Source organism: Terrapene carolina, unplaced genomic scaffold, assembly GCF_002925995.2.
Source record: "Terrapene carolina triunguis isolate 2854851 unplaced genomic scaffold, T_m_triunguis-2.0 Scaffold17, whole genome shotgun sequence".
In the NCBI taxonomy this organism is placed as follows: Eukaryota; Metazoa; Chordata; order Testudines; family Emydidae; genus Terrapene; species Terrapene triunguis.
This window is the reverse complement of record NW_020664368.1, coordinates 1,733,743-1,759,428: the sequence shown is the minus strand read 5'-3', so window position 1 is coordinate 1,759,428 and position 25,686 is coordinate 1,733,743. Positions and strand designations below refer to the sequence as shown.

The 25,686-nt window shown below is 44.8% G+C and overlaps 1 protein-coding gene across 1 annotated transcript in view; it reads right to left on the bottom strand.

Annotated features, from left to right (window-relative positions):
- Positions 1-25,686, bottom strand: part of LOC113406015 (glutamate-rich protein 6B-like) — a 47,718-nt gene that overhangs the window by 233 nt on the left and 21,799 nt on the right. The window contains exons 6-14 of the mRNA XM_026647950.1: positions 25,169-25,225; positions 16,957-17,024; positions 13,482-13,583; positions 12,230-12,384; positions 11,141-11,205; positions 10,370-10,485; positions 7,041-7,129; positions 6,571-6,723; positions 1,487-1,718 (exon numbers count right to left, since the gene is read on the bottom strand). Coding sequence (XP_026503735.1) covers positions 1,487-1,718; positions 6,571-6,723; positions 7,041-7,129; positions 10,370-10,485; positions 11,141-11,205; positions 12,230-12,384; positions 13,482-13,583; positions 16,957-17,024; positions 25,169-25,225 — 1,037 coding nt within the window. The remainder of the gene's footprint in view (positions 1-1,486; positions 1,719-6,570; positions 6,724-7,040; positions 7,130-10,369; positions 10,486-11,140; positions 11,206-12,229; positions 12,385-13,481; positions 13,584-16,956; positions 17,025-25,168; positions 25,226-25,686) is intronic.

The window sequence follows — 25,686 nt, the reverse complement described above, 5'->3', positions numbered from 1 at the left end:
TAGTCAATGTAAAGAGAACTTAATCTTCCGAGCCAGCTGAAAAGGCCACATGATTAATACTTAGAGTCCCATTGCGGAATATCAGAAAATGCTGCACTATCAGTCTCATGCAATGTGTTTACAGTGAGCTTTTATTTAAACCATATTAAATCTTCACCTGTAAACTGAAAAACCTAAAATAGTTAAATACACCTTGAAGCTGTGTCCCTAGTAGCCCAAGTGAGATAGGGGTTATTTGCCACAGATAGTAAATTAAACTCTTCACACCTGTTTACTGTGAAATCCTCCTGGTGTATCCTTTGTTCACTGAAAATAATCCCACAATGCATCGTTCTGAGACACCTCTGTTATCAGGGCATGCACAAGAAACGCATTATGATTTTATTTGATGTCACATTCTGGAGTAATTTCTACAAAGCCAAGCAAACCCTCATTAAAAGTCTAAGGAAGGACCAACAGTGTCCCTGGGTCCTTCAAACAGGAACTGAGTAAAGTTGAGTGAACACAGGTGTAACTAATCCCTCCGTCTCCAATTTGTCTTTCTCCCACAAGCTAAATTTTTAAAAAGATATGTGGGGAGATGGTGTAGTGGGACTTTCAGCTGTGCAGTAATCAGTACAGCAGCTGAAGAAAAGTCTTGGGACTTGTAGTCACCAGCTTACTGTTTATGGGTGTGAACTTGGATCTTCCCACTTCAAAGCCGCGGGACACCCGCCACTTTAGCTAAAAGATTTCCATAGCTGGTAGCAATATAGGAACAATGGTAAAGAGCTGAGTAGTTCCGTTTTCATCCAGCAGAGGGCACTGGTATACACATGTATGCCTGCAAGTTCACTACCCTATTATTAAGCCAAGTTCAGCAGGAGAGCTAGCTGGGCAGGAACCAGAATTTCCATTTCATAGGATTAGTTCTGAATTGGAACAAAAACCATTTAAGTTTCCTGCAAAACAGGATTTCGGGGGGGGGGGGGGGGGAGAAATTAGTTTCAGGTTAATTGAAACATTTTGTTTAGAGAAAATCAAAACTTTTGTTTCAATTGACTTATTTTCTATAATACATTTCAAAATGAAAAGTAATTTTGAAACAAAAAAAAATCAAAACATTCTGTTCTGAAAAATGTTAAAATGGAATGTTTTAACCTTATCAAAATGCTTTTTATTTCTTTTCTGAATTGAAATTTCATCCGAATCAGGCCCTTAGGAAGTTTCAATTTTGCCAAAACTGCATTTTCTGAGAGAAAAACGCTCCAGTGTACAATGTTCAGTTTACTCTGTTCAGCAGCAATTGCAGATGTGGAATAAACTTACTAAATAGTCAGTAAGGATTTTTAACAAAGGACACTAACAGAACTCCAGAAAATGTCACATCTCAGTCGAGGCATTTCTATGAAGAAGTTAATGCCCTGTCCATTGGGACAATTTAGTCCTATTAATTGGTAAATAGGAAATGGATATGTAGTGCTGATGCTTAGTCCTGAGAACTTACCTTTAGCCTAGCCCCCATGTTGAAATGGATGCAGTTTTGTTGTTTAGTAAATGATAAGTAAATTTGCTCCTGAGCCACAATTTTAATCCTGATATAAATGTTTAGTTTCATGCAGATAGGCTGGAAAGGAGGTGCATGAACATGATGATGGCTGAAGTCATGCCAACTCCAGTGCTTCTGTCTTCTTCCTTTCTTATCAAAGTAGGAGCCAGTGAGGCGATCCAGATTCAGCCTAGAGAAAGAGTCTGAGTTAAGGCATGCAGAAGACAAAGTGCACACTGCCTGGGGAATATAAATAATGAAGAACGGCTCTCTTTGGCCTCTTAGGACCCATTCTTCTCTCACTGGTGTAATTGTTGCCATCAGCGTAATTTCTCCTGATGTTCTGCAGTATGAATGCGATCAGAATCATGCCCAGCATGTTTTGTTTGTGAACTCAGCCAAACACAAAAGCTTCATTTACACCCTATCAAGTGATGGATGTGCTTGTAAGCAGAGCTGAGTAGGAAATGGTTTTCTCATCCCAGGAACATTTTTGAGCTTTTTGAAAAATGTTCCCGGTGCCAATCAGGATGAAAAGCCACGCTCAAAAGTTCTTGTGAACTGACAATCAAAAAAAGAATAAATCAGATCTGGTCAGGTCAATGGTGATGTTTGGTTTCAACTTTGACTTTTTTATTAAAATTGTTAGTATAATTAGCTTAAATTTCTAAAGGAGAGGTTGGTTCAGATTGAAAACAAAATGGACATTTGTTTGGAAATGTCAAAATGGGATGTTTAGACAATTTCAAAGCAAATTTTCAAAAAAAATTTTGAACCCAGAAATTTGTTGAAAATGACCTATTCCCTCAAACAGTTTTGGTATGTTCCTGACCAGCCCTACTTATCTCAGTTTCCATAATGAAGGGAAAGTGGGGAAGGTGGAGGGGGCTCTAGGAAACAGATTTTCAAGGGCTCTATCCCACAGTTGCGGCCAGAGTTTCAAAAGACTCCTGTGATAATACTTATGGCCAGGTTTTAAAAAAAGTTCAGTGCTCAATCTGCGGGGCTCTTCATCTGCTACCTGAATGGGAGTCGAGTTCTTGAAAATCGGCCCCAGACTGTGGCTGATGAGCTTTTTTTGACCCCATTGCGTCTGATCCAACTTAGCTGATGTCCACTTGATTCACTTGGACCATACTGGCTTCATCCTAGCAAATAGCTATTCTACAGCCATCAGACACTTCATGAGTGTGGCCTGTCAAATTAAGGGGAAGCCAGTGTGTGTGGTGCATCTCCCACTGCTGAGCAAGTATTTGATGCTAAAACCATACAAGTGTTTCCCACCTCTGATCTATATTCCTGAGCGAAGGGAGCTCTCACCATTGGTACGTATCCCTTTGGTATTTTTCTTTTACAAAGTGGCACGGAGCTGGGCTGCAGTCTTTGCCCCCCACTATACACACTCACCATTGAACTCCTGGATGTCGGTATCCAAAATGCAACAGAGATAACTGGAATACTTCTAAAAGCATTTGGAGCAGGGTAGGTGCAGGTGTGCTGCTCCCAATGGGTGCTTATGGCTAGCTGTGGAAGAAGAATGCTCCCTACCTAGCCTCTCGGAAGCATTTCTGGCTATAAGATTAACCACTTCCAAGCAGAAGGCCATCTCTCACCTGCTGTTCTCCAACATCTGTTTCCTGAGTATAATTTTCAGTGGCCTCAAAAGGGGATTATTTAACTGAACATCGCAAATGCCAAAGCTGAGCGGCAACCTCACACACTTACTCCACAAAAAACTATTAAAGTAGCATCACAATTGCTCACTCCAGCTGCCTCTAGGAAAAGAAACTAGACTAGGCCTTGAGAGGATTAAACCCCTGGCCTAGAAGATTAAATATCTGAAGAATTACACTCTGAGGAGCTAACACTGTATCCCGGCAGCTTGGACGAGGAGAAATGAATGTGAATTGGGGCTGTGCCGCTGGATGCTCCTTGCTTTAATGTAACTCACGTCCCTTGCTCAATGTTGATGCTGTGGCTCAAACTCTGCCATCATTTCCACTGGCAACACCCACCCTCTTCCAGCTATAGGGTTGCCTCTGTGTAAATGAAACAGTTGATGGCCTCATATTTTCATTACAATTTTGCCCATATGTTAAAAGGATCTGATCCTGAGCCAGTGAAATCAGTGGGAACACTGCTATTGACCTGAGTGGCTGTAGAATCAAGTCATGTAAGTTAGCACCTACATATTTGTATCTATGATCATTTCTCTTTCATTGCCAAACAACAAATCAGTATGTATTTGTACCTTATACATGTGCAGCATTTCAATTAAAACTTAATACATGTTCTCTGTATTTTTTGTGTGTGTGTGAGAGAGAGCTGACTTGCTGGATAAAGAGAGCTGAATGAAATAGAAAATCAGCACAAATTCACAAGATACAACACGGGCAGAGAGACAAGCGGGGAGATCGCTCTGAGAGCTGATAATGACCCCCAATGAGGAGTTCGGATAGTTTTTATAATTCAGCCTATATGTCAGTCTGAATTTTTGTCTAGTTTAAATATAAAGAAATTGGTTCTTACCTCACTGCTACACAAAACTGACCAGAACAGCAATGGCCGGTGAATGGCTCAGTAGCCATGTTAAGTTGTGTGTCAAGTATTAAAAGAAATGCAAAAACAATAATACACCCCAGCTAAGCTGCTCTGGAGCACAAATTGAAGACATGTTTGAACTGGTCTATGTTAAAATTAGATGGCACAAAAGTGGATTAGTTTTATTTTGAAACCAAGGGTTTTTTAAAAATGTACCGTAATAGTAGTTTATTCTATATAGCCCTTAATTTCTCTCTACAATGAAGCACCGAGCAAAGCTATCCCCTCTCACAACAGTACAGCTATAAATCAAGGACCAGATCCTTGGCTAGTGTAAATCAGCTACACCATCTACACCAGCTCAGGATCTTGGCCCTAATGTTCCCTCCCAAAAAACTTGTACCAATCCCAAAAGAAACCTGGAGTGATTGTGTGTTAACTCAAAGAACTGAAGAAAGGCAGAGGCAGATCAACTAAGTCCACTGTAAGTTGTGATTATGGAATGAGAAGCACATGGTTAAGCAATCTTAAATTTTAAGATTACTCAGCGGCAGTGCATTTCCATACACTCATTCTCATGGTGAAAATAGGCTTGTGACTATGATGCTTGCTTCTCTCTGGGATTTGCTATTTGCTGCTGCACTATAATATTTCTCTTTCTGCTCCATGAGTACTGCCGTGGCCCAATTGCCATCGGAATACGAACAAGTGTAGGTGATGTGATCTGACTCCAGTTGGTGAAAACATTAAAAATGAGGGAACATGTTCTATAATCACAACTGTAGACAGAGAGAAGGAATGAAACAAGGGAAACAAACGGCTGGAATACTTCTGAAAACAAGAGGAGCCACCATTGCGTTCTTAAAACAAATGCACAGGCATTTCCAGACCAGAGAGCCAAAGAAGAGTAATGGAAAGCCAGCAGGAGAGAGAGGTGGAAAACAGAGGATCAAGTCTAGGGGGTCAGTGGTATTTTACTGCTGCTAGGAATTGCTGTGTTAGAGTGTTGTAAAAATCATCCTGCTTCATGATGGATGAAAGAGCAATGTGTCTGGAGGCAAATACTGGGAGTGTCGTGGCCTTTATGGACGTGTTATTACAAAAGCTATTTGCAATGATTTGTAATATCCAGTAAGACATTTAATGTATCCAATAATTAGTTTCAACACAGGGAGGACTTGTAAAATTTAAATCAGCACACGCTTGCTTCTCAGTGTAAGAGATTAAAATGAAAAACTGATACTTATATGCTGCATTGATGTCTTTCATTCCCTGGCTTTTTAAGGTAAACTTTCTGGGGGCGGGGAGTTGGAAATTAGGATGTTATGACTTAAAAAGCAGGGATTCCTGTTGCAAACAATCTATCTATAGATATTGGGGTTTAGTCTATGGAAGAAATTGGTCACCTGAGTAATTCTTTATGGCCTGGAGCATTCACTGGATATGAGAGACAAACCAAATGCAAGGTTGCCATGAAGCCAAACGATACCGGCCCTTGCAACTGCCATTCCGATGCACAGACTAATGTACAGAGCCTGGGCAAAACAGACTGGGAGGTAAAAGCCAGGAATGTTGGCATAACTGGGTTTAAGCCAACTGATAGCAAGGGGGTAGCAATAGACTGAGACGTGTAACTGGGGTAATCAAACTCTGCTGAACACTCAGAATTACTGGCAACTGGCCCAAAGACCTTGGTCTACAATTAATGTATATAAACCGGAGCAGACAGCAGCTCCTGCCCTCTTTAAAGAAGGGGTGTGACACTCTCGCTACAAATACCAGCATGTCTTGGGCTGAACGGCCCTGGCCTCAGCTCACAATGGAGTACCATACCTCTGGATTAGATCTGAGGGTAGTGGGCTGCCTTTGGTCCACTGTCGCTATCTCTTTAGTGGAGTATGCTGATCGGTTTTGGCTCAGAGTTAGCTTGTGCTCCCCTGTTTGTTGTATGAATTGTTGGCTCCTGTCATATGCACACATTGCAAGCTCCTCAGGACAGGGGCCACCTTTTGTCCTCTGTTTGTACAACACCTAGCACAGGGCCCTAGTCTGTGATTGGGGCTCATAGGTGCTGCTGCAATACTCAATAATCAATCAAGGCTGGACGGGCCAAATGAGCACCCATAGGTTTTAGAACGTAGCTACACTCACCCTCCACATTCTTAGCTATTGGATGCACTGGGAGCAGTCCAAAGGTCACTCTGCAACCCCCTGTTCACCCTCAGAGCTGGGCTCCCCCAAGTCCCAGTGGCACATCGCTCCTCCTCTATGACCAGCTAGCAAGTGGCTCAGCTCCTTCCCTAGGAGAGTTGGCACCACTGCAGCTGGTGGAAGTGTGCCAAATCTCCAGCCGCTCCTGCCTGCTTAGCTATCCTCACCGCTGAGACTTAACTACCCCAAAAGCCAAGGTGGTGTCCCCAATCACTGATCATTAGGCTCGGGCTTCCTGGCTGCAATCATTAGTACTGGCTGGAAGACTGTCTAACAGTACTTGTGCTCACCAGATGAGCCCATTCCTATGGTAGCATGTGGCATAGCCGCGGTTTGTGAAGAATGCTCGAATCCCTGAGTGTGTGTGATCCTCTAGGATGACGTATATAAACTGTACTTCCTTGACATACACGATCAGGATGGCAATGTTACCTGATGGATAACTGGGAAATAGTTAAGGAAAACCCTCCCCCCAAAAACAAACACACACTCCCCCACAGCTCCTGCAATAAGGCAGATTTCGGTGGAACACCACCCCCGGGAGATGCAAAGGATCAGATTCTTGGATGGTTTGAATCAGCGAAACACCACTGCACTTACTGAAGCTAAGCTACTTTACACCAGCTGCGGATTTGGCTCACAACGTTGAGACATCGTTTATCTGTTCGTACAGGAGGAAACTCCTAGCCAGAAAAATCTTCAATTAGATCATTCGGAAATTTGGCCCCACTATTTAAAGGAATACAACTTTGCAGGATACAAAACCTGACCTGTCCCATCTGGAAAAAGAAGAAAGAATTTCTGCCCATCAGGATAATATCTTCTTACAGGGTCACGAGCATGACAATTCTGTAGAAATAAAATGATTTAGTGAAGAGAGAAAGCGTGGGTCGAGGGGAGGCGTTCCAGGCCTAATACCCATCAGGAATTTTTTGTGATTGTGTATGCAGCACATGCACCCCAACTAAAAATCCGTAACAATGTGACAGAGAGGCTTAGATTCCAAATACGATATTCACGAACAATTTTGCCTCCAATATTTGCTCATCTCCAACTGGGACCAAAGGATTTGGCCCAATAATATAAATCTATAGATGCTGTATCTCCCATTTTACCCTTGAAGTTTGTTTTGTTTGTTTTTAATTAAAAGTCTGCTAACTTTCACAGGAGACGACACCCTCCATATTTATATTTTACACGTCTTATATACAAAGCTCGGCTCTTTAATTTATGTTGGTAGCCTTTCCCCGATAATATTTTGCCAAGAGGCTTTCTTTCCATCAGACACACAAGTTAATTTACCCTGCAATGTACTGACAGATGATTGCAGAGAAAATATAAACATGTCTTTACTTAGGGGTTGGCTCCAAGCACTGCATGAGGTTGAGCTCCATGCTTCCTTGTAGGAATGAACAGCAGAGCCATTTGCTTCTCCTAGAAGAATGCTGAACAGTTTGCTTTGTGTGTGTGTGTGGGGGGGGGGGGGGGGGGGGCGGCAGCGGGAGCAACTTTACAGTCTAGCATTTTAGCATTATTAAAGCAACAGCTAATTCGGAAATGCAGAAAGAGGCCTTCCCTGCCATCTCTCTCTCCAGGAGATTCGAGGTCCACCTCAGTAGCTTCCAGGCTTATGCATTTCTCCTGTGTGAAGTGACTGATTCTGGCCATAACAAGAGCCCTAATTTATAACCCAAGGATGTATATTTTGGCTCTGCAAACTAGCTAAAAATGATCTCCTGGTTGTGAGGGGGTGGGCAGGGAGAAATAAATGTTGCTCTCGCTTCCATTTTTCAAAGACTTTTTATGAAGCGCAAAAGTAGACGGTTCGAGATAGGAGGTTTTGTCATGCACATAGCTCACAGGGGAAAGTAGTGTAATGGATTTCTAGATCTACAATAAAAAAAATCCCACCGCTTGTGATGTAAATCAAGGTAATTTTCATGTAAATGTATGGGCACTGTAACATTTTCTGCTTTGGAAAGCAGGAGAGATTTCAACATAACAGCCCAGCCCTTGTTCACAATGCAGGTTTGGTGCTGAACGCCTTCTATTCCCATTGTCTTCCATGGGAGCTGCGGGTGATTGACACCACACAGGAGAGCCTCAGGCCCATGGAGTAGTAACTTACTCTTTGGGTACTGCCACTTCTTCTTCGTGTATGCGCAATGTGCTTCAGGTGGCACGTGACCAAGATTCATCACCGAATTTGGTCCACTGGTAGGATCATTAGCTTCCCCAGCTCTGGCCGGGTATTGACAGGGAGTGTGACGTACTGGAGACAATAGGATTGAAACTCCTCATAGAATAAGGGGCTACTCAAGAGCAGCAAGGCCCTAGATTATTGGCTGTAGTTCAGAGACATGGATCTGAAGAAACCCTTTCAGGGAGTGAATGAAGGAGCAGAGGTGTGGAGTTAGGAGGGTAAAGCCAACATATCATTGCTGCCCTCCTGTATATAACCTGGTTTCCAGTCCAGTGTAAATCATTGGCCTTTGCTAATACATATGTCTACACAGTATACATCTGTTATAAAAGCAGTTGAACACTTCCAGCAAATCACATCCCAATCCAGAGGCACATCCTGGTGTAAACGAACTGGCTCCCTGCATAACTTTCAGCTGTGCCTGCTTATGAAGCACCACACTCAATTCAGCTTCAAATTCACCTCTGTCCAGACAGGTCTGCTGTTATCTCGCTGTTTATATTACTGACACCAGCAATGTGAAACGGCGGGGAAACAGTCTACAAGAAACCAGAGAGATGCTGAAGGATGGATCCTGCATATCTCTGGCTCCCGCCTCTGCTGTTTGGCCGTGGTGGTTTTGTGTAAGGTCTATGTCACATATTTGGTCCCAGCCAGATGAAGAGCTCTGTTACCTGTCTCTCTCTTGGTAAAATGGATGGGCCTCTTACCATGGATGGACAAAATAAAAAGTCCTTTGTAACTCTGAAAAACTAGCTACTTTGCATGTAAAATTGTTCCCTCCCTCCTCCCACCTATTTCGAGAATTCAGAAGGGAGTATGAGAGCACTGGTCTGAACCAAGCATACTGCTTAAGAGCAGTTACTGTGCCTGCTTTGATCCACCTCCCACCCATCTCTGCCAGTGCTTCTCAGTCCTAATATGCAACATCCATACTATTCCCTGACTGGATCGCTAGTGAGAGACACCACTACTGGAGTCACATTGTGAATAGCCTCCTGGGTAGAACTGGAGACAAGAATCAGACATTAGTTCCATGCTCACTGATGAGCGATGCTAGGATTTGAAGTTGGCTCTCTAAAGCTTTCGAGCTGGACAGAGCTCTTGTTCAGGTCTAGGTGAAGAAGAGCTCTATGTATCTTGAAAGCTTGTCTCTCTCACCAACAGAAATTGGCCAATAGAAGATATTACCTCACCCACCTTGTCTCAGGGGCAAGTTACATAATTTTGCTGTGACTCTGTAAAATGGGGATAATAATAATTCCTTTCTCCCAATTGTTGTCTGTCTATTTTGACTGTAAGGTCTTTCGGAGCAGGGACTCTCTCTTAATGGGTTTATACAGTATCTAGCACAATGGAGGCCTGATTTCTGTTGGGACCGCTCAGGGCTAGTACAGCACAAATAAATTAATAATAATAAACCATGTCTCTGGGCAGTTCATAGAATAGACTGCATCCTCCTGAATCTCTCTTTTGGGGTTGTCCTTTCCGCAGGTAGGAGGGCTCTGTATGCTAGTTACAGGTTTCACAGTGTACTCACCTTACGGCCCAGCTCTGGGACAAGCCCCTGAATAGATACGTAAAGTGGAGTACACAGTGGTGAGAGGGCTGGACAGTTGTGCCAACTCCCAGAGAGCGGTGTTCTCTTTAAAGCAGAGGCTCAGCATATTTTTCTCACCGTTTGAGTGAAGGGTTTCGTGTCACCATCCCACTTTTCTAAGTCCCATTGAGATTTTCTGTCACAGGTGTCGCTGCCCTTATAACAGCGCTTTCAAGAGATGTTGCTGAATAGACAAAATCTCGTGAGCATTCAGACAACTTACCTATGTGGAGTGATAGGTACTAGCATCAAAAGACAATACAGCCATCAGGTTATCATCACACACCTTTAAGTGCTCTGCTCTGAACTCTGTACCCAGGTCTTCAAGAGTCTGAGGCAGCACTGGACCAACAACTGGGACCTCTTCTTCGGGTTGCGAGAATTTAAATGAAATTTTGGTCACTGAAACAATTTTAAAATGAAGGTGTTCAGGGAATTCAGTACAGCTCTGCCTCTCAAAGCTCAGAGTTAGCCCTAATCTCATCGATATCGTGGAGCTTCTGTTTAAGGGTAAACCAACTGGAAGGAAACTTTAGTCTAGACATCATGAAAAACCTGACAATGAGCTCTATAGGTCTGTCTACACTGTGTCTGGGAGTGAGCCTCCCAGACCAGGTCCACCGACTTGTGCTAGTGGAGCTTGTGCTAGTGCGCTAAAAATAGCTGTGTAGATGTTGCACCTCAGGCTTCCAAGCGTGGGGGGAGGGCGGGCACTGAGAGACTGAGCGCCAGCCTGAGCTGCAGTGTCTGTACAGCAATGTTTAGCATGCCGGGGTGAGCCCTGCTAACACAAGTCTGTCTATGAACGCACTCCCAGGTGCAGTGTAGACATACCCCATGAGCCTGTGGGAGAGTTTCCCAACGGGAGTGAGGAAAACCCCATTGCTTAGGGTAGTTAAACTAAATGGCCAATATGCTATCAAATGTTCTGTAGGGAACAATCCTGCACTGACCAGAAGATGGATTACATGTGACTTAATAGGTCTCTTTCATCCCTGTCCGATATGATTCAAATCAAACACAATGACTAAAACAGTACCATGGTAACCGTACTTACAGGCACCAAACTTGATATACCGCTCATACAGTTCCCTGTATTTATCAAAACCTCTCTCTTGCAACCTAAGGACAACAAACAATATATTTTAAAATCACACACTTGTTTTTGGCTAACGACAACCTAAACAATTTCAGAAAAACATGTGACATTAGGTCATGATGTCCTACCTGCACATTTACATATATAAATAATTACTCCACCTGAACACCCCAAGTCATGCCAACATTGTTGTCTGCCCAGCAGGGCCTTCTCTGAGAGGCAACACTGAGGTGGGGTCCAGCAGGACTATGGGACCCCTCTACTCCCTCCAGGAGCCACTGTCTCTGGGTCCAAAAGAAAAGGCTTTATTGCTTGTCTATGTATATGACCACATATGAAACTGAGGAGAACATGGAATTCTACATGCAATGCTCCATCAGTTATGCTCTAGTGTATTCATCAAGAAACGTAGTGGAGAGGGATTCCTGATTCCTGCAAAGGGTTCTGGATAATGAGAGAGGGTAAAGGAGTCACCTGAGGTTTTTCTCCCAGATGGTAGGAGAACCTGACCATGCCGAGTTATTTACGCTGGATGGCTCCAGCACAGACCCCAGTGCCTTACTTCTTGCAAGGAGGCCCTGACTTTTGATGGGGGATCAGAAGGAAAGTTAAATGCCCCAATGCACTCGGTAGTACCCCCTTTCTAGTGCCTCTCACAGGCTTAGAGGGGGAGAGGGGGAGAAGTCCACAATGCAGCCAACAATACAGCACCTGCAGAGTGGGTTTTGAGAAATCTCTCTGGCTGGGCTGCTGTGTCGGGCTTAGTCTGTCTGGCTTACCCTGATTGTTCGCTGCACCCTGTAGGGTCGGGGTGAAGATCTCCTAGATGGGGGTTCTCTTTGTGGCTTCAGGAGTCCCCACAGCAGTCTCCTGCTTAGGTCACTCCTGTTCCTCCCCATCCTGAGCTGACTGCAGTTTCCTCCTTTTTAAATGCCTTCTCCCCTACCATACATGATTGACAAGGCCGGGCTAGCCCTGTCGCTAGGGCCTCTCTGGCACCTTCCTCATCAGCATGGGGTCTATGCACTCCCTCCCAGAGACACTTACTGTTGCTCAAGTTTCTTTCTGGTTTTACTCTCTAGCACTGTTTGCGAAAGGTGAGGATGAGGAGCAATGTCAATCTCTTCATCAAATGAGGTGCTTTTCATCAGCTCCTTGATCACACACTCAAACACGTCCTTGTACGTCCTGCAGCACAAAAGCTACAAAATACACCAGATGTGGGAACACAGTGGGACCAGCCTACAGGGAACTGGCAGAAAGTGTAACCTTTTCCACACATGGCTTCACATTCCTCCCAACAGGCAAGCAGTCTGAGATTAGGCAAGATCATCTCATGAGTGATGCAGGATTTTCCCACTTCATATGGCTTTATTAATGCCAGTAAACCAGGTTCTCTGCTTAGCACCATTGCATCAGCTGAGGATCTGGCCTGTTGACTCACCACCGCTCCATTTCCAAGAACCCCACGCTTCTGTATCGCAAGCTACAGCTCTTCCTGAAGCCAGACGGTCTCCCTCCAACTTTGCTTCTCTGACCATCCACTCCTTCAGTGATCTCTTCCCATTTCCCCCTCAACACCCATGCCCCAAAGGTGCTCCTCTTTTCTTCCCCTTGCCTTCTTAATCCAATTTCCTATCCACTCCGAACTGCTTGTCATCCAGCTCCTCACAACCCTCTCCATACTGTCCCCTTAGCCCTGCTTCTGCCTTCCTCCCCAACTCTGATGTCTGGTCGTTGCCCTGCTTCCCACATAACAATTATCACTACAGCACATAGCAGGAGCTTTCTTCATTTGTCTCCCTCCCCTTTCCATAATGTATCATCCTACATTTATGGATACTCAGGCTCAGATTAAAAAGGTGACTTGCTTATGGTCACACCTCAAGTCCATAGTAGAAATAGGAACAAATCACAAGAGTCCTGAATCTCAGACCTTGCACCCTGGTCATTGGACCAAACTGCTCCCATTTTTTGTTGTGGATTTTCCCTCCATTGGTATAATTCACAATGATTTTTGGGTGACCCTGTCTTGTGTCCAACTGCTGATGGCAGCAGGAATTCTTGGGGATGCTGGGATGCCAAATTTTCTTCCTTCCATGGTACTACTTGACCAAAGTATAATCCTGAATATGTTACAAAAGACCTAGCGGTTCCCTCACCTCCACAGTCCTGGCCTAATCACGTATGTTTGGTACTAGTTATCAGGAACTGCGAGGGCCTGGTAATGTATTGGCTTTGCTGCTGGAAGATTACCAGGAAAAGATAGCTTAATTGTTTAAGTAGCACAGCTACTCACAGTTTCCAGTGGTTCTGTGTCCAGGTCTTCTACTGTTGGGATGGGCTTTGCAACAGCCTTACAAAACTCACAGTTTTCATGTACTTCAGCGAAGTGATTTTCCTCAGCGGACAAAGGAAAATGGTGAAGAGCATTAGCTTTTTTTAAAAATATTAATTGTACTTAAAGCCTAGCTGCTCACATGAGAAAATCACATTTATCTAAGAAGAGTCAAGTTTGCACCTCTCCATAACTACCACTATCAATAAGGTGATGTCATGAGGCTATGCAGGAAGTTCTAGGTTATGTGTGACAATCTGTATTCCCAAGTGAATTGCTGATCTTTACTCTTTCATCAAAGCTGGATGAAAAGTGTTAATTGTGTTTCATGGGAAATTTTGAAAAAAAAATTGTTTGTTTTTTTTTCAAAAAAGTTTCTTCTTGTTTTTTTAGGTTTTGATGAAAAAAAATGAAAAACAGATTTAAAAAAAAAAAAAGAAAAAGAAAATTCCTGAAGTTTTTAAGGCAATTTCTACAAAGAACAGATTCTTAGATTCCAAGACCAGAAGTGACCAGTGTGATCCTCTAGTCTGATCTCCTGGATGACACAGGCCAGAAAACTTCCCCAACACAATTCCTAGAGCAGATTTTTTTAGAAAAACATCCAGTCTTGGTTTAAAAATTGTCAGTGATGGAGAATCCACCACAACACTAGGTAAATTGTTCTAATGGTTCCTTACCTTCATTGTTAAAAATTTACACCCTATTTCCAGTCTGAATTTGTCTAGCTTCATCTTCCAGCCATTGGATCACATTATACCTTTCTCTGCTAAATTGAAGAGCCCATTATTAAATATGTGTTCCCAAAATATTTTATAGGTACTTATAAACTATGATCAAGTCCTTTAACCTTCTATTTGTTAAGCTAAATAGATTGAGCTAATTGAATCTGTCACTATCAGACTTGTTTTCTAATCCGTTTATCATTCTCCTGGCTCTTCTCTGACCCTCTTCAAATTATCAACATCCTTCTTGAATTTGTGGACACCATAACTGGATATGGTATTCCAGCAGTGGACACATCAGTGCCAAATATAGAGGTAAATTAACCTCTCTATTCCTACTTGAGATTCCTCTGCTTATACATCCAAGGAGTGCATTAGCCTTTTTAGTTACAGCATCACACTAGGACCTCATGCTCAGCTGATTATCCACAACGATGCCCAAATCTTTTTCGGAGTCACTGCTTCCCAAGATCATGTCCCCCATCCTGTAAGTATGGTCTACATTCTTTGTTCCTAGAAAGAATAGTCTTTCAAGAAATTAGAACTGACAAGTCAGACTGTACAGGGCTCTGGAAGAGTTATCATCATCTATCATACAAGTCTTGACATTTAGATGAATATGTTAATGAAGTATTATTATTATTAGAGTATTGCCATTATGGTCTATAATGCTAATGTGTCTGCTCTGCAGGCAAACAAAATCCATGTAATAAAATCTTTTCAAAATATTTGTTGAAATAAGTTACTGCCATAAACAGGAGACAGCTTTCAAAAATGATTTTCATATATACACACATCATAGATGGACATTCCCTTTTGGTCTGCGTATTTCTTTGTTTAGCTTTAAGCTAACAGCTCTTTTTAACAGCCAAGTCAGAACTATAAGATCCTGAATGTAAGGGGTGAAGAGAGAGTTGATAGATCACAAATTGGAAGGAATCACTATCATTACAGCAGGGGAGCCCAACTTTGCCCAACGGAGGGCTGTAACGGGAAGCTGACAGAAGAGTGAAGGCCACAGCTACAGTAAACTGCATAGCACAGAGGCTACTGTTTAAGATGGAGCATTGCATGCTGAGACCAGAACCTCCATATTAATGATGAGGCTTCCTTGCACTGTGTGGGCCTGCTCGGGTTCCCTCCTCGGCCACCTCTGAACTAGAGCAATGTAACCATCTAAGGAGGAGGGATAGCTCAGTGGCTTGAGGATTGGGCTGCTAAACCAGGGTTATGAGTTCAATCCTTGAGGGGGCTACTTAGGGATCTGGGGCAAAATCAGTACTTGGTCCTGCTAGTGAAGGCAGGGGGCTGGACTCAAAGACCTTTTGGGGTCCCTTCCAGTTCTATGAGATAGGTATATCTCCATATATTATTATTACAACCCCCCCCCCCAGCCCCAATTGAAATGCTGGTGGAAGTAGAAACAGAGAGATAACCAAATAGCCCTCTTTTTTGTCTATTTTAAACTGGGTGATGGCTAAGCACATGACACTGCAAAGGAGGAAAATAAGATTGAGTTTGAGAGGCTGAAATACCAGAGGGTCTGACATCGGTCTCCTTTTAAACTTGGCTTCATTTTGAGAAGCTGCAAAACCAGCAGGAGGATAAGGAAGACAATTCGACACATCACACACCCACATGTTTTTCATTAGGTCGCCATGGCTCGAGAGCCAGCTGCTGTCTGAGTCAGTAACATCTACTCTTTCCTTTTCTTGTCAAACTACTCCCGTTGTTTTGATGGTCAAATGTAAATCTCTCTTAAAGGGAATAGCATTCGCCTCTTCAGCAATTTTTGGTCTATTGTCAAGAAAGCAAAGCTAACTTCCTTTCCCCTGGACACTACTCTCAGTTTCAGGAGTGTCAAAACATCCCAAGAGAGCACTTTTCTGGAAGCTAGATGTCTTTTCTGAAAGGCATCTCACCACAGACCTGACAAATCTTACACTACCTGACTGGAAATATAACCACATGGTATTAGTAGGGTCAGGGAAAACAAGCCCTGACTAAAATCCTCTCTGTTACTGAAGAGTCCTTAGATTAGACCCACTTTTGGTGTAACTCTATGGAGATCAATGGAGTTATACCAGTGATGAATTTGGCCCTCTGTTTCTATGTGTCAGGCGCAAGGAACTTTCCACGAGCTTCCCTCCGATTTTCATCGAGGAGCTGCCTTCCTTTGTCCCTCTTTGTTCTGAGAGAATTTAGTACTTGTCAGAGGCGGTGAAGTGATGCCCCACAGGACACCATTTATCCACAAACAACACTGCAACCTTTCCCCCAAAGCCTACCCACAAAAGAAAGCAAAAATAAGCATGCCTCAACCTTAACCAGAAGGGACAGAACCTCTGTGTGGGAGGGGATCGTTCAGTTTTAATGCTCATTCAGTTGTCAGCTCCCCTCTGAGCTGAGACTGATGAAAAAGTTGCCCGAGTGAGAGAGGCTTTTTTGACGTGAACATGTATCCAGCACAGACTGGACTGAGATCCACCCACCCACTTCACACAGGCCACCAAACAGCATCAGGGAAAATGTTGTGAAAAAAACTCGCCAATTTACACCGGTTGGCTGTGAGTCTCTACCAGCACAGGTTGGGTGTGGAATGGTGACCTACAGGCGAAAGGCTCCACTGTCCAGTACCACTCCCTTGAGCCATGCAGCTTCCTCTTTATCAATGACTGGTGTATTCATTTTAATTTCTCCATGGGCCTCACCTCATCTAGGAACAGGGTAGTTATTTTCAGGTCATCACAAATCGCCTCTTCTGAATCAGGCCCTGGGGCTTTTTGTATGAACAAGACAAAGACGTGAATTAGCCTTCGCTCACTGTGTAGAAATGTTTTGACATTTGCATCAATTGTCAATTCACTCACAGAGGTGCTGGAATCAAAAATTTCAAACCTGACTGCCTACGGTTAGGCCCCCACATCTATTCTTAGGCAGCTCAGCATAAGCGGCTTAACTTTCAGTGGTGCTGAGGAGCTTCTGTTGATTTCTATAGAGTCTGTGGGTGCTTGGCACAGCCCATTTAAATCCATATGTAGCCACCTAAATGTAAGTGCTTAGGTTTTCAGCTGTGGTGTCCAATTCCAGGCACGTTAACAGGGCCTGATTTTCAAAAAGCGGAGAACACCCTCCCTTTGAAAAATCATCCCTCCCCCACCTTAACAAAGTCACTTGTTACATGGATTTAGAAGCCTAATTTTAGGAACCCAGGTGTGAACATTTTGACCTTGGCGAGTAACATATAAGGAAACTTTGCAAAGAGGGTGTAATAATTTATATACACTTCTGAATTTCGGTGTATAGTATAGAAGAGGGATTATAAAAGTGTTTCATAGTAATAGACTGCAAGAATTGATGAAAATGAGTTATTACAGTATAATACAAATGTCTTATTATGGCAGGCTATAAACTTCTATATATTATAATTTTTAAGAGCATGATGATGCACAGAAAAATAAGATCTATAAAATCTGTGTCAAGAACAAAAATAAGTTAGAAGCAACTTTACCCAGATTATTAAATAGCTACGATAACATCCAAATGTCACTCACTAGTGCCCCTCTGCCAGGTTTTTATAAACTGGAGAGAGGGTGGATACTTTATATGCATTCTCAGCTAATTTCAAGACAGAAAATTTCCCACATTAAGGCAGAGTAGTTCAAGTGTGGCCCATGAAACCCTCCACTACTGCCTATCACCACCTTCATCTTTAATACAACATCCCGGATCAAGGAAATATGGCTTCTCAGATCCAGATGGAGAGTTCCATTGCAGTGAATCCATAGGTAGAGACAGCGGACACGATGATATGGACACATCCCACCCACAGACACAGAGGAAGCTGGGACTAGAACTCGTTTTCCTTTAACTCCTCCCAAAAGGCCTCTACCAAAGGAAAACTCTGGGAACTGCTATGGGCAACATGTCACCTAGCTTCACTCTAGGCCAGCCACTATAGAACAGCGTCACTTACTCACAGTACACTACTTCATACTGGGCCCTGCAATCTGTTGAGACCACACCTTGAAGATGAGGAGCAGGGCCGGCTTTAGGAAGTGTGGGGCCCAATTCGAACATTTTCGGCAGGGCCCCGGCAGGGATGACTAAAAAAAAACCATGTTAAAAAAAGCCTTTCATTTCTTAGCAACCGGTTTCCTATAAAAAGTTCTGATTTAAGGGATGTGCCACAGTATGTATTTTTTGTACCAATAGGGTTACCATACGTCCGTATTTTCCCGGGAGGAATTTTTTAAATTTTAAAAATTCCTCCCGGACGGCGATTTAAGAACCAAAAAGCCTGAAATGTCCGGGAAAATATGGATGTATGTTAACCCTACCTAAAGTTCTTTTTTAAAAAGATGGGCCTGAACTAGAAATGAGCTCCGTTTCACATGTGTGGGTCCCAGCTGCTCCCTGCCCCCCACATTGAAGCAGGTGTGCAGGGTTACTGCCCTGGGAACTGCAGGGCACCAGTGGACATGGGGCTGGCTGGAGGCAGGGCAGGGGCTGACTAGAGGTAGGGTCTGGCTGCAGGCAGGGCAAGGAGTGCGGGGCTGGCTGGAGACAAGGAGGTGTGGGGCTGGCTGGCTTCAGGCAGGGCCGCAGGGGGGTGCGGCATGGGTTGGCAGGGCTGGAGACAGAGGAGTGCGGGACTGGCTGGCTTCAGGCAGGGGGGGGCAGCAGGGGTTGGCTGGAGACAGGGCAGGGGGTGCGGGGCTGGCTGCAGGCAGGGCAGAGGGTGCAGGGCTGGTGCGGACGGGAGGGGTGTGGGGCTGGCTGGCTTCGGTCAGGGCCGCAGTGGGGTGCAGCAAGGGGCTGGCTGTGGGCAGGGGGTGCGGCAGGGGCTGGCTGTGGGCAGGGGGTGCGGGGCTGGTGCGGGCAGGGCAGGGGGTGCGGGGCTGGCTGGAGACAGGGGCTGGCTGCGGGCAGGGCAGGGGGTGTGGGGCTGGTGTGAGCAGAGGGTGCGGGTACAGCCCACCCTGTACGGTAAGTGCCCCCTCCTCCTCCCTCCCCCACCGGGGTAGCAGCAGCAGCCCGGGGCTCGGGGGCTATTTAAAGGGCCCGGGGCTCCCCTGCTTCCACCACCCCAGCCCTTCCAATAGCCGCGGGAGCCCTGGGAAAGCGGCGGGGCTCCAGCGTCTATTTAAAGGGCCGGGATGGTAGAAGCAACGGGAGCCCCGGACTTTTTAAATAGCCCCCAGAGCCCTGCAGCTCTACCCCAGGGCTCCAGCAGTGGGGCTCTGGTGGCAATTTAAAGGGCCTGGGAGCCCCCTGGGGAAGCTGGGCCACCCTGGTATGGTGCACCGGCTCTTGCCGGTACGCCGTACCGGGGCTTGGGTGCGGGGCCCTCTTAGGGGCGGGGCCCGATTCAGGGGAATTGGTTGAATTGGCCTAAAGCCGGCCCTGATGAGGAGGGCAACAGTGTGGTGTTTTTATACTATGGTAATTAATGGGAGCCCCTGAGCAGACTTTGGTTCCTCTGAATAAAGTGTCAAACTCCTGTATGTTCTGCATGCTCCCTGTAGCTTCAGCAAGTGATGCATTAAAAAGACAGTATTCAAACAAACCTAGGGGATCAGAGGAAATCCATAAAAGCCAAATCCCCCTCTCAGAAACAGTGGCCTCCCTAAATACCTATATCAGAGGAAAAATAACTCTGAAACACACCTACTGGTAATCCAGGAGCATACACATTACACTACATGCAGACATTTAATATGTACATCCTTTGTGAGTGGATGCATGGCCTGGCAGTGCCCGTATTTCTGAATGAGCACATTTTATGGAAATCAAGATGTATGCCCTCAACCTTGCTTATATCATCCTGTTTACCATCATTGCAAAGTAGCATTCAGATAGAACCGGCTCCTGATCAGCTTATTATTCATGGTTACATGAATGATGGCGTAGGAGGGGGAAAGAACATAAATAAAATTGGCGTCACTAGGTTATCTGAACCTGTATTACGCATAGCAGCTTTTCCGCTAGTAAATGAAAACAAACATGCACAGAGAGGCTCTAATCATCCAACATGCAAGGACCTCTTTTGGGACAAAGCCTCAACTTCTTCACTGGAGGAACCTGTACTTATTTACCTGTGTTCTTTTTGTAGAATTGGTTTGAAACCAAATGTCTTGGCTGCGTAGCCAATCTGAATGGTACAAACTAGCATTCCTACTTCAGACCTCATTTTCTTCATGGTATAAAAAATGAGCATCAGGGATCCGGCTATTACAAGATAATCACACCCCTGGGGAAATTACTGGGCCCATGTATCTATGTTCCACGGATCATGATAATCTCATTGGGGTCGGTTAGCCATCAGGAAAGCTTGTTAAAGCAGCATGGCTTGTCAGGTCCTTGTCATTCAGAATGCTTACCAGGCTGTCCTAGTTTATAAGGCTCTCTGGGTCCCATGAACTTCCTCAGTTGGCATTTTGCACCAACGTTTATAAAACAGACACGTTTATCTCCTAAAATCTATCATTTTTAATCTTAAAAAAATGTAATAATGTAACGAATGTGGGACCCAATTCTGTTCTTATTTGCACCAGTGCCATTCTGAACGGACTTCACTGGAGTTACTGCTGATTTACATGGATGCAGGAGGAGAATCAGGTGCTCTTTAAGACTGATTGATCCCATAAAGAAGGGATCTCTGCAGGGCATAATGCGTATACAGAGAAAAAACAGGTGGTGACTTGTGAAAAACAGAATGGATCTTCCCTTCCTGCACCTATTATTATTATTATTAGTAGTAGTAATTATTTCTATTATGGAAGAGCCCAAAGGCTCCAATCAAGATCAGGTCTCCCGTGTGCTAGGTGCTATATAATCGCAGAGGAAGACAGGGGTCTCTCCTGAAGACCTTACTATGCAAATAGACAAGACAGAGAAAACCAATATACAAAGTTCAAACAATGTGTCTGGGATGATGTCCTGTGCTGCTGGGTACATGCCTTGTTAGTTACAAACCTTCCCCCTCCCTCTCTCCAGGTGCCACAGCCATTCTGCTGTCCCAACGTGTTGTCCTTCTATACAACTCAGATATGGTGTGAAAGAGAAGAAGGAAAGGGATGACAAAGATTAAAGCAATATAAACCCCCCCACACAAAAGTCAAACAACCCCCCTACAAACCTTGATTATTGGCTCTTTAGGGCAGGGACCAGTTTTTTCGTTCTGTGTTTGTACAGAGCCTAGCACAATGGGGTCCTGGTCCATGACAAAGGCTCCTAAGCATCACTGTTAAATTAATAATCCATAATACTGATGAATCTTGGGGGGGTTCCTTCCCAGGCCTGCAGAGCCAAACTGACATACCAGTGGTCTGGTTACTCCTCATACTCCAGCACCATGTGGTATGGATAGGGCCCTACCAAATTCATGGTCCATTTCATGGTCATAGGAGTTTAAAAGTTGTAAATTTCATGATTTCAGCTATTTAAATCTGAAAGTTCATGGTGTTGTAATTGTAGGGGTCCTGACCCAAAAAGAAGTTGTGGGGTGGTCGCAAGGTTATTGTAGGGAGGTTTGCGGTACTGCTACCCTTACTTCTGAGTTGCTGCTGGCGGGGCGCTGCCTTCAGAGCTGGGTGCCTGGCCAATAGTCGCCGCTCTCCAGTTGCCCAGCTCTGAAGGCAGCGCAGAAGTAAGGGTGGCAATACTGTGACCCTCTTAAAATAACCTTGTCACCCCTCTGCAACTCACTTTTGGGTCAGGACCCCCAATTTGAGAAAGGTTGGTCTTCCCCCTGAAATCTGTATAGAATCATAGAAGATTAGGGTTGGAAGAGATCACAGGAGGTCATAGTCAAACCCCCTGCTCAAAGCAGGACCAACCCCAGCTAAATCATCCTAGCCAGGGCTTTGTCAAGCCGGGCCTTAAAAAACCTCTAAGGAAGGAGATTCCACCACCTCCCTAGGTAACCCATTCCAGTGCTTCACCACCCTCCTAGTGAAATAGTTTTTCCTAATATCCAACCTAGACCTCCCACATTGCAACTTGAGACCATTGCTTCTTGTTCTGTCATCTGCCACCACTGAGAACAGCCTATCTCCATCCTCTTTGAATCCCCCTTCAGGTAGTTGAAGGCTGCTATCAAATCCCCCCTCACTCGTCTCTTCTGCAGACTAAATAAGCCCAGTTCCCTCAGCCTCTCCTCATAAGTCATGTGCCCCAGCCCCCTAATCATTTTTGTTGCCTTCCACTGGACTCTCTCCAATTTGTCCACATTCTTTCTGTAGTGGATGGCCCAAAACTGGATGCAATTACTCCAGATGTGGCCTCACCAGTGTCAAATAGAAGGGAATAATCACTTCCCTCGATCTGCTGGCAATGCTCCTACTAATGCAACCTAATATGGACTCTGGACTTGTCCTTGTTGAACCTCATCAGATTTCTTTTAGCCCAATCCTCCAATTTGTCTAGGTCACTCTGGACCCTATCTCTACCCTCCAGCGTATCTCTCTCTCTCCCCAGTTTAGTGTCATCCGCGAACTTGCTGAGGGTGCAATCTATTCCATCATCCAAATGGAAGATGTTGAACAAAACCGGCCCCAGGACAGACCCCTGGGGCACTCCACTTGATACCGGCTGCCAACTAGACATCAAGCCGTTGATCACTACCCGTTGAACCCGACAATCTAGCCAGCTTTCTATCCACCTTATAGTCCATTCATCCAATCCATATTTCTTTAACTTGCTGGCAAGAATACTGTGGGAGACCGTATCAAAAGCTTTCCTAAAGTCAAGATATATCACGTCCACCGCTTTCCCCATATCCACAGAGCCAGTTATCTCGCCATAGACGGCAATCAGGTAGTAGATAATGTTTTCACCCCTCAGCTCATATAGAAAGCACACAAAAGACCAGATTTCACAGGGGGAGACCAGATTTTTATGGTCTGTGATGCATTTTTCATGGCCGTGAATTTGGTAGGACTCTAGGTATGGAGTAACAGCGTCTCCCTGCTGACTGAGAGTGCTGAGATGCTAACACAAGTCCCATGCCCTGCCCTGGTTCCTTGGCTTTTACTGAGACACAGCACAGGGTTTCCATCTCTTTTAGGCTAGAAAGAAGCTTCCACCCAGAAGTCCCCTAACCTCTCAACACCAGTACTGGACACGAGCCCTGTTGTCTCCCCCACTCCTCACCCACCTGGCAAGCAGAGCAGTTTTGGGCAAGTGAGGGAGGGAAAAATCACACACTAAATTTTTACCTTAAAATGCAAGGGCCCAGTTAGCTGCCTATGGGCTGTCACCAATGCACCATCAGAGCCTTTGTTGAACCAGCCCTGCCAGTGTTAACCGTCTGGGGGAATTTTATTATTAATTATTCAACACTTTTGTTCTGATAGCACCTTAGGGTCACAACGAGGTCAGGCCCCTTTGCGATAGGGGTTGTATAAACTCATGATAATGATAACCCTGCAAAGATCTGATTCCAAGCCCACTGAACTCAATGGGCGGGGGGAGGGTTTCCACTGATTTTAATGGTCTTTGGTTCAGTCTCCCAGCTGAACTTAAGGTTGCAGAGGGGTGAGCTGGAGTGGGGAAGGGCCAGGAGAAGTGCGTGGTGCCATTTAAAGAAACTGGGGAAGTCCAGGGCCAGAAAACTCTACGACAAGAGGCAGTACAATTGGTACCTAGTGTTTTCCACAATTTAGATTTCTAGCAAACTGGTGGTTGCTGCTTTAATTATCTCAGCAAACACCTCACACCGGTGAGCACCTTATTGTAATATGGGTACACTGAATAATACATATTTACTGTGAAGAAAGGAAGGTGTTATTGTGTGGGAAGAATTTGGCAGCTCTGAATACTGAGCAGCAGTTTCTGCAGAGCAGTAGGATTCATACCGGTAATCAAGCCCATTAGCATTAAAAGGAACTGTCTAAATGTCAAGCCAGGTCCGATAAATAAGCCACTAACTCATTTAGAAATGGTTCAGAATGGCAAATTAAAAGTTTTGCTGCTAATTATGTTTCTTATTTTGGAGTTCTGTCAGTTTTTGCTTTTTGCTTCCATTCTACTGAGATAATCATCTGCTGCCAAGATGTTCTGAAAACGGAGGCTAGGCAAACTTGGTCACAGAAAATAAGAACTTGTCTGAACCTCAGACCTCATTCACAAGCATTTGGAAGGGTCAAAAACTATGGGTGAGTACCCACTAGCCAGGTGTCCTTTAGTATCACCCCCACCCCCAACCTCCATGCTGGACATCAGCCTGTGACCTCTTGTCTGGACCCAGTGACTCATTCCATTTCCTGCCCATCAAAGCCCCTCTTTTCCATCTCAGCTTCTGGTATGCACCTGGGCCTTTGTGGATAGAGATACTAGATCCACCAGAGGTCTCAGTAGATCTGAAAATCTCTGTCGGGCCCAGCCTGGCTGCTGTTTTCAACTCCTGTGGGATTAAGAGCCTTCCTTAATCAGAGGTACCCCTGGAATATATTGCACTGCCCACTGCTGACCTGTCCTCAAACCACCCCCTCCCAACTGTCAACGCTTTCTGTCTCCCTCACAATGAAAAGCATCCTTAGCCCCCAGATTACCCAACCCCCCCGTGTATCCTCCAGCCCTGCCATGACGAGCCCCCTCCCACTGACGGCCTGATCTTGCAAAGTGCTCAGTGCCTCCTGCAAAGTGCTGGTCACCCCAACTCTCATTGACCACAAGAGGAGTCTCAGTTCCTTGCAAGAGGCACTCAGCTGTTTACAGGATGTGGCCCATACTTTTCCTGTGGCTTTCAGCCATATTAGAAAGCAGTTATTTGGCCTCTGTAACTAGTCAGGGTTGGGACATCTCTACAGAAAAGCAGTAATGAAGAACTCCAAGTTTTTATGCCTGATTTGGTCTCTTAACTGCATAGAGAGGACAGTTGTCTCATGACAGCCCAAATAGCCACATATCCTGGCATACCTTCATCATCTGACTTCCTGTCTTCTCCTCCTGCTGCATCACTTTCAGCTCTCACAACTACAGATAAAGAACAAGCATGGCGTGTTTTAGTGGCTAACCTGCTTGGGCAATGGTAGTCACCTGACCTACATGTCATATAGCCAGATTCAGGAGTGGTTTAAGTGTTAGACTTGTGGAGACTGAACTGAGACATAGGAAATGTCACAGTGGAACTGGCTATTGGTTCAGTCAGTCAGGTACTTTGCCTCTGATAGTGACATATAACTGATACTCCTGATGAAGGCAAACCCATTCCTTCTCCTTTATGCAGCTGGTCAATCAGACAATACCATACGATAGCATGGGAGAAACTAATTTTTGACACCCCCACCCCAGATGGTAATCATTGTATGCCCTGAAGCATCAAGATTGATAGCCTGTGTAATTTGCAACCTAGCTAGTGCAATTGCAGATGTTAATCCTATATACATAAATTCCAACCAAGCAAAAGTGCGGACTCTGTGGTGAGAGAGAGGAAA